Source organism: Brachycentrus maculatus, unplaced genomic scaffold (genome assembly GCF_059751285.1).
Source record: "Brachycentrus maculatus isolate JH-2025_06_01 unplaced genomic scaffold, ASM5975128v1 h1tg000164l, whole genome shotgun sequence".
Taxonomy (NCBI): Eukaryota; Metazoa; Arthropoda; class Insecta; order Trichoptera; family Brachycentridae; genus Brachycentrus; species Brachycentrus maculatus.
Window position 1 is genome coordinate 70,864 of NW_028280917.1, and position 10,876 is coordinate 81,739.

At 26.5% G+C, this 10,876-nt stretch overlaps 1 protein-coding gene across 1 annotated transcript; it reads left to right on the forward strand.

The window, feature by feature from the left end:
• The first annotated feature begins 745 nt into the window (after nucleotides 1-745).
• Nucleotides 746-3,073, forward strand: LOC148308468 (caspase-8-like). The gene has a single exon (XM_088261662.1). It carries the CDS (start codon nucleotides 909-911, stop codon nucleotides 2,427-2,429), a length of 1,521 nt encoding a protein of 506 aa, XP_088117788.1. The 5' UTR covers nucleotides 746-908; the 3' UTR covers nucleotides 2,430-3,073.
• Nucleotides 3,074-10,876: the final 7,803 nt, after the last annotated feature.

The window sequence follows — 10,876 nt, forward strand, 5'->3', positions numbered from 1 at the left end:
TGAAAATATTGAAACCTTGATATGCACATATGCACTTTATTACACTTACAGCAAAGACTATTTTAGTTTGTATTTATTTATAGGATATTGGTGATATTGATAGATTATTTAATTTCTAATATTGAGGTGGGGTTTGTTGTTATAAGAATAGCATGGATAGCGGTGGTATGGAAAAAAATTTAGAGTCATTAAAGATTCTCTCGAAGCCGGTAAAACTCAAATTCCGTAACCATGCGTATGAAAAGACGGAAACAATCCGTTTCCCGTGGCACATCTTGGATACCAAATATAGGTGAGATGAAGGAGAAGCAACTATTCTCATTGTTGTTGATTATTCGCCATGTATTTCCTTATATTAAAACCAGCAATGATAGTTGCATCTAACCTAGTGAATTTAAATATCTAAAAGAAAGAAAGAACCCAACTTTTATCTAAGATGAAATTGAGTAACGGAAGGATAATTAAAAGACTTGAATGCTTTATGTACCGCATCTTTATTGTTCTTACAACTCCAACAAACCCTAACTCAAAATTTAAAATAATAAGAGCTTGATAATTTTTGGCGCCCTAACGTGGGGATTGATTTTAAATAAATTCTCATAATTGAATTTGAATGTTGCGTGATAATTACCTACCATTGGAGAAAAATCCGTTATTAGGTTATTATCATAAATAAATAGTCTTTGGTTATTATCAATTCATGCCTTTGCTGCTTTGTTCTATGGAATCATCTGTCATCAGTGTCATTCAAATTAGTCATTGCTCTGTCATTTGATTAATTTTTGTGCTTGTACAATATAAATAATTAGTAATTCGTATATGTAATTAGTTAGTCTGTGCTCGTTACGAAGATCCACCGTTTACTATTTTTATGTTTTCGTGAAAATAGTTGTTCATTATTTTAAATAATGGAAAAAGACCAGCGTAATTGTTTATTCCCCAATCCGATAAGTTTTTCACAACTCGATTGTTTGGAAAAAGATTTGTGGAAAAATGAAAAAATATCTTTAATATTTTTGCTTTATTGCGACATCCGTGTTGCCCAGCAACAAATGTTGCTCGTTGCTAAAGCTCACGAAGTAAAAGAAAATGTTTCCATTGATCTATTGAGCAACTGGGCTCAAAAAAGTGGACCTCATTGGATGGAGCGGTTAGTTGAAGCGCTATTAATCATTCGAGCGAATAGCAATATCAAAAAATTGGGACTCGATTTAAAAATGCTCACAGACCACTTTTTACCGTCTTGTAAACATACATCACTCTTCATTCACCCTAAGAAAAAGTTTTTATATAATCTATGCGAGTCCCTCGGGAAAAGTGAAACAAATGCATTTATCACTGCCGTCTTCCAAGATTGCCCGGATATAACTTCCGATCTTTTGGACTCTGAATGCTTAGAACATTTCATTCTTAAGCTATATGCGTGCAATTATATTCCACTTGATACGCACACGTGCTGCGGTACTAGCAGTACTTCTGATAACAAACCTTCGGATGTAGGGAAATTATGTGCCGTATTGCAGAAATTAGGGTTAACGACTTACGCAAATGATTTGCAAAAAATTGGAACGCATTTTGATAATTGCGCATCGACAAAATCTGTCATGGAAAATCACTCGCAGAACATATCTACGCTCCTGGAAAAAGGCTTGACTAATTTAAGAGTGAAGAGTGACACTTCACTGGAAAAGAAATATAAAATAGATTATTCAGGAAAAGAAATTGGATTGTTTGTAATAATCAACCAAGTAAATTTTAAAAATGAATCCAATCCTGAGCTCGTAAAGGATTTCGATAAACGGTGGGGCTCCGATGCAGATGTGAAAAAATTAAAGATTGCCGCAGAATCTTTAGGGTTCTCCGTCAAAGTATATACTGACTTGAATCGGGATAAACTTTTATTGGAAATGAGGAACGTCTGTGCGAATATGGTGCTAGAGAGTCACTGCATATTCGCTCTGTGCATTTTATCTCATGGAGTCAACGGGGCGGTTCTCGCAGCAGATGGTGAGAAAATCGATGTAGAAGTCATAGAGAAAATGTTTTACGCTACAAAGTGTCCCAAGCTTGCGGGGAAACCAAAATTATTCTTTTTACAAGCTTGTCAGGGGGAAGACAAGCTACCAAAGTCACTCTTGCCGGCGATCGAAACTGATGGTCCAAGTTTCAGCATCCCCGATAGGTCGGATATACTTATATTTTATGCCACTGGTTCTGGTTTAGTATCGTATCGTGACCCTTTAAATGGCACGTGGTTCATACAAACCCTTTGCGATCTAATTTCTAAGAAAGAAGAGGAATTTGATTTCATCAAACTGTGTATGGATGTCAACTATATTGTTTCAGAGAAAAGTGACGACGGATACTCCCAAATGCCAGAATTCAAAACAAACTTGAGAATGGCAATTTATCTTAAAAAAGTTAAGTGAATGAAAATTATTGAAACGTTGCTACCTTCTTGATGATAAGAGCATACATTTTTATCATTTTAATTTTTATTATAATATTTTTTTTTCTAAAATGATTTATTCGGCAGTCACCCAGTGAAAAGATCTTTATGCCAGAATTTTTACTATATGTTTACGATATTAAAGGTATTTTAGGCTGCATTTATATGATGCAGTGCCCTATGCACCATCGGGTGCGGATGACGGTTCGAAGAAGATATTATAGGTATACGATAGTTATACGGCAAGTAATGTTCAATTCCCACCAGTTGCAAAATAAGTTCAAGAAAGATTTCTTTCCTGTGTTAGAAGGTCTGGGTGTTTGTGATGTATTCTTCACATTTACCTCCCCTATCCTTAGTATCCTGCCTGCGGATAATTTATTGAAAGTAGACGCTTTGGAGGGTATTCCTTAAAAAAATATATAAAAGACGATGGTAGATGGTGGTTGTGGAGCATCCCAGGACTTACAACCTGGCATTTGGATGGCTTGAGTGATCACATTTTACACTTGTGTAATATTAACCATTCTGCCCATTATTTAACATTCATATTGCATTTATTTTTGAAAAACATATACATGCACTGTTGGATTCCTTTTGTAGGTTAGTTGATACTTGATAGATTTGGATATTTATATATATATATATATATATATATATATATATATATATATATATATATATATATATATATATATATATATATATATATATATATATATATATATATATATATATATATATATATATATATATATATATATATATATATATATATATATATATATATATATATATATATATATATATATATATATATATATATATATATATATATATATATATAATTTTGTGACGTATATAGCATACTCCAGCCATGGGCCGCTCAGACTTTCATCTTCTTTGATAAAATTTCATAAATACATATATCTTCTTCTTCTTCTAACCTAATCTGCACCTAATAGTGCATAGGGCACTGCAGCACATTGACACAGAGTAATCTTGGTCCTTAACACATGAAGGAAAGATGAACATCCCTCCGCCTCAGGTACCAGTCTAGGGTAATATATAAATTTGATTTTATATATTAATATAAAAAATCTTACATTTTTAATCGTATTTTGTGACGCAATGTTATCTAATCTTATCTTAGTATTTCAAAGTAAACTGTAAGATTTTTTATTAATGTTTTACTTAGTAAATAACTCTATTTCTTAAAATCTACTGTGACACTTGTTTCAATGCATTCCGCATCATTTTCAAACACCATATACGGTATATACGGTTTTTGAAAATGATGCAGAATGCATCGAAACACGTATCATAGTAGATTTTAAGAAAAAGTGGTGTTTACCGTGAAAAACATTAAATAAAAATGGATAGATTTTACCACAAAGTGACTGCCGAATCAATTAATCAAATTACTGTAAGATTATTTATTTTCCTAATTGATATTTTTATTTTAACAGATATATTTTCAGAATTTCATTTGATGAACGAAAATAATTGATTTTTATGGATAGTCATTAGTTTAAATTTTCTAATATTGTGTGATAGATGATTTCATGGACGCATGATAAAGTTTTTTCTGTAGTGTAGGAAGTTATTTCATAAAATTCAAAATGTAATTACCTAGATTTACCTACGGCCATATATTAAAATATGACAATAGTTGTAGTCATAAATTGTTATCATATATCTTATAAATATTTTAATTAAATTTGTTCATTTAGTCCGCCTCCGTAGTGTAATGGTCAGTAAGATCGGCTACCGTTCTGGAGGACCCGGGTTCGATTCCCAGGGGGGGTATGAATAAATATGAGTGATTTTTTCACTGTAATATTTATTCAATATTACCCTGGACTGGTACATGAAGCGGAGGGCCGATCACCTTTCCTTCATGTGTAAACGATCAAGAAAACACTGCGTTTATATGACGCAGTGCCCTATGCACCATTGGGGTGCGGATAAGGGTTTTATTTATTATTTGTTCATTTACAGTGTTTAGTTAAAACATATCATTGGTATACAGGCAAAAAACGTTAACTCTAGAATCCCTGTTTGAATGATCCCTATTATTTAAAGCTTTTAGCTATTAAACTTAAAGTTGAATTTACTTTTAAAACCACACTTATATATATATATATATATATATATATATATATATATATATATATATATATATATATATATATATATATATAATATATATATATATATATATATATATATATATATATATATATATATATATATATATTTATAAATAAAATATACTGTGTATTTTGCCAGTTTAAAGAACATTGAAAACTGTATAATTTGCATCATTAAGAATGTTTTTTTTTTATGAAAACCACCTTCAAATTCACTCGTTACTATTACCAATTAAAAATACAAATAAAAAATACAGTATTACTAAACCATATAATTTTTGTATTTTTATATTAAAAGCATACACAAAGTGAATGATGAATGATAAGGAGAGCATTATATAATTTTTGTATTTTGTATATTAAAAGCATACACAATGTGAATGATGAATGATAAGGAGAGCGTTATATAATGTTTGAGTTACCTCTATAATAGAGTATACTGCTAGTGTTAAGGGAAGAGTGATTTAACAAACAAGCTGTATTTATTTTATTTTAAATTTTACTTGTTAAATATCACTATTTTTTAAAATCTATTTTGCATTCCGCACCATTTCCAAACACGGTATGTGAAGCAAAGTCAAAATTTTAGAGCTGTGGCCTTGGAACTTTGAAGGATGAAGTAGTTGTATCTATATTTTTTTATCAGTGGGAACAATGACAATAGGGGAGAGGCTTTAGTCACTGTCATATTGTTAATTAAGGGTCATATATATATATATATATATATATATATATATATATATATATATATATATATATATATATATATATATATATATATATATATATATATATATATATATATATATATATAAATATATATATATATATATATATATATATATATATATATATATATATATATATATATATATATATATATATATATATATATATATATATATATATATATATATATATTATATATTTATATATATATATATATATATATATATATATATATATATATATATATATATATATATATATATATACATATATACATATATATATATATATATATATATATATATATATATATATATATATATATATATATATATATATATATATATATATATATATATATATATATATACATATATATATATATATATATATATATATATATATATATATATATATATATATATATATATATATATATATATATATATATATATATATATATATATATATATATATATATATATTATTATCATATTTGTAAATAATATTATCAATTTCTACTGTTTCAAAATATTGTTGCAGTTGATGACTTTTTGTATTTTAGGATTTCTACGTTATTGTTATTATATGTGTGATATTTATCTATTAAATGGCTAGTGATCTTTGATTTTTTTTATTTCTCATATATAATTCATGTTCCCTGATCCTTGTTTTAAATTTTCCGGAATTCATACGTATGTATGTATGAACTACATTGGTATTGGTTGGTAGCAGTTTGATTTATATATCGCTCACTCCTTTCAAGAACGTCATAAATCAAAATACTTGATTTTTCAGGAGAACGTTTTTAAAGTTTAAAAATATAATACAATGTATTAAAAATAAATATCAAGCCACTTTTTGAACTTTTTACTGCGCAACAGATCTTTTTAGGTAAAACCTGAAGGTTTTTTCTCCATTTGAAAAATATTTAGTATATTTAAAAAAATAATAAAACAATACCTTTTCTTTAAAATGCAAAAACAACACTTTCTGCCCTGTAGCGGGTAAATATCATGTTAAAAATATGCCACTTTTGCTGGGATAAACACATTTTCTGGGCATTCCGAAAACATGCACAACTGAAAATCGACAATTTTTGATTTATGACGTTCTTGAAAGGAGTGAGCGATATGTATATGCCACTGTTAGTATATTTCTTGTTTCTTTTATTTTGCAGACTAAATCTGAGATAATAATTAATAAAGTACATCAATCAGTAGACTTGAGTGATAATCATTAGCAAACAAAACACTATGTATATAAAGTGGTAAATATTGTGGCAATCAAACTCCACCGTCAAGATACACAAGGTGGCTTGGTGGGTCTCTGCAAAAAATATTTTAAATGTAATTAAAATGTAACTTTTTTTTAAATCACTGTAAATATTTTATTAAAAACATAATTATAATGTCTACCGGTTTCGAAGCTAACCGCTTTTTTACCAAGACTGATTAATACTTAAACACCATCTCCTTAACAATACTCAAAATATTTTGACAGTCAGGCAAAAGAGGTGGCTTTATTTTTCTGTATTGATTAGCAGTCACAGTCAAAAGGGATCAGGGATGTTGAGTGATTGGAAACATATTTAATAACGGACTTTTAGAAAATTCGTTTACTTGAGTATTTATTAGTTGTAAATTATTCCATTTTAATTTCTTATTTTTATTTTAACAGATATATTTTCAGAATTTCATTTGATGAACGAAAATAATTGATTTTTATGGATAGTCATTAGTTTAAATTTTCTAATATTGTGTGATAGATGATTTCATGGACGCATGATAAAGTTTTTTCTGTAGTGTAGGAAGTTATTTCATAAAATTCAAAATGTAATTACCTAGATTTACCTACGGCCATATATTAAAATATGACAATAGTTGTAGTCATAAATTGTTATCATATATCTTATAAATATTTTAATTAAATTTGTTCATTTAGTCCGCCTCCGTAGTGTAATGGTCAGTAAGATCGGCTACCGTTCTGGAGGACCCGGGTTCGATTCCCAGGGGGGGTATGAATAAATATGAGTGATTTTTTCACTGTAATATTTATTCAATATTACCCTGGACTGGTACATGAAGCGGAGGGCCGATCACCTTTCCTTCATGTGTAAACGATCAAGAAAACACTGCGTTTATATGACGCAGTGCCCTATGCACCATTGGGGTGCGGATAAGGGTTTTATTTATTATTTGTTCATTTACAGTGTTTAGTTAAAACATATCATTGGTATACAGGCAAAAAACGTTAACTCTAGAATCCCTGTTTGAATGATCCCTATTATTTAAAGCTTTTAGCTATTAAACTTAAAGTTGAATTTACTTTTAAAACCACACTTATATATATATATATATATATATATATATATATATATATATATATATATATATATATATATATATATATATATATATATATATATATATATATATATATATATATATATATATATATATATATATTTATAAATAAAATATACTGTGTATTTTGCCAGTTTAAAGAACATTGAAAACTGTATAATTTGCATCATTAAGAATGTTTTTTTTTTATGAAAACCACCTTCAAATTCACTCGTTACTATTACCAATTAAAAATACAAATAAAAAATACAGTATTACTAAACCATATAATTTTTGTATTTTTATATTAAAAGCATACACAAAGTGAATGATGAATGATAAGGAGAGCATTATATAATTTTTGTATTTTGTATATTAAAAGCATACACAATGTGAATGATGAATGATAAGGAGAGCGTTATATAATGTTTGAGTTACCTCTATAATAGAGTATACTGCTAGTGTTAAGGGAAGAGTGATTTAACAAACAAGCTGTATTTATTTTATTTTAAATTTTACTTGTTAAATATCACTATTTTTTAAAATCTATTTTGCATTCCGCACCATTTCCAAACACGGTATGTGAAGCAAAGTCAAAATTTTAGAGCTGTGGCCTTGGAACTTTGAAGGATGAAGTAGTTGTATCTATATTTTTTTATCAGTGGGAACAATGACAATAGGGGAGAGGCTTTAGTCACTGTCATATTGTTAATTAAGGGTCATATATATATATATATATATATATATATATATATATATATATATATATATATATATATATATATATATATATATATATATATATATATATATATATATATATATATATATATATATATATATATATATATATATATATATATATATATATATATATATATATATATATATATATATATATATATATATATATATATATATATATATATATATATATATATATATATATATATATATATATATATATATATATATATATATATATATACATATATACATATATATATATATATATATATATATATATATATATATATATATATATATATATATATATATATATATATATATATATATATATATATATATATATATATATATATATATATATATATATATATATATATATATATATATATATATATATATATATATATATATATATATATATATATATATTATTATCATATTTGTAAATAATATTATCAATTTCTACTGTTTCAAAATATTGTTGCAGTTGATGACTTTTTGTATTTTAGGATTTCTACGTTATTGTTATTATATGTGTGATATTTATCTATTAAATGGCTAGTGATCTTTGATTTTTTTTTATTTCTCATATATAATTCATGTTCCCTGATCCTTGTTTTAAATTTTCCGGAATTCATACGTATGTATGTATGAACTACATTGGTATTGGTTGGTAGCAGTTTGATTTATATATCGCTCACTCCTTTCAAGAACGTCATAAATCAAAATACTTGATTTTTCAGGAGAACGTTTTTAAAGTTTAAAAATATAATACAATGTATTAAAAATAAATATCAAGCCACTTTTTGAACTTTTTACTGCGCAACAGATCTTTTTAGGTAAAACCTGAAGGTTTTTTCTCCATTTGAAAAATATTTAGTATATTTAAAAAAATAATAAAACAATACCTTTTCTTTAAAATGCAAAAACAACACTTTCTGCCCTGTAGCGGGTAAATATCATGTTAAAAATATGCCACTTTTGCTGGGATAAACACATTTTCTGGGCATTCCGAAAACATGCACAACTGAAAATCGACAATTTTTGATTTATGACGTTCTTGAAAGGAGTGAGCGATATGTATATGCCACTGTTAGTATATTTCTTGTTTCTTTTATTTTGCAGACTAAATCTGAGATAATAATTAATAAAGTACATCAATCAGTAGACTTGAGTGATAATCATTAGCAAACAAAACACTATGTATATAAAGTGGTAAATATTGTGGCAATCAAACTCCACCGTCAAGATACACAAGGTGGCTTGGTGGGTCTCTGCAAAAAATATTTTAAATGTAATTAAAATGTAACTTTTTTTTAAATCACTGTAAATATTTTATTAAAAACATAATTATAATGTCTACCGGTTTCGAAGCTAACCGCTTTTTTACCAAGACTGATTAATACTTAAACACCATCTCCTTAACAATACTCAAAATATTTTGACAGTCAGGCAAAAGAGGTGGCTTTATTTTTCTGTATTGATTAGCAGTCACAGTCAAAAGGGATCAGGGATGTTGAGTGATTGGAAACATATTTAATAACGGACTTTTAGAAAATTCGTTTACTTGAGTATTTATTAGTTGTAAATTATTCCATTTTAATTTCTAATTTTTCTAACAATCTAATTAAAGTCCTCCGTTGCATGTGTGTAATATATTTAGACCTTTATTTTTATCAAATGAGTGATTTTTTTTCTATTAAATGATTGGCAAATTCAGAATAATAATTATTATTTAGACTATGTCTATATCATACAAAATAAAGCCACTTGAGATCTACCCAAGCTCCTTTGCCTAGCCGTCAAAATATTTTGAGTATTGTTAAGTATATAGTGTTTTAGTATTAATCAGTCTTGATAAAGAAGCGGTTAGCTTCGAAACCGGTAGACATTATAATTAAGTTTTAATAAAATATTTATAGTGATTTTAAAACCAAGATTTTACATTTTAATTATAAAAATTTAGTGCTTCAAATATAAATTACTTTTTAAATATGTTTATAATTGTTCTTAAAAGAAATGTATACAATTTATGTAAATTAAATAAAATATAAAATAAAGTAAATGAAAATCTGTGGTAGATTTATACTTATATGTAACAAAAATAAAGTTTATGTTTATATTTATTGTTAATTATTTATATTCTTTTTCCATCCATCCTCTGGTTGGAAAAAGTTGCTACAAAAAATGTTAACCCATAAAAAAATATATTTGAATTCTATATTTTATTTATGCAGTCCTATAGGGAAATAAAACATATTTTTATTTCAGAAAAATTGTTAATGCGCGTGTTTAAAAAAATATCCCCTTTGGACCCAAATTTTATCAGTTTACACCTTGTTAAATTATACATAACCAAAAACATTTTCCTATTGTATCGTATTTAAATACGTAAAATAAAAAATAAGTTTTTTTATACAAGATACTTATGTGAGTTACTAGTGATCTAC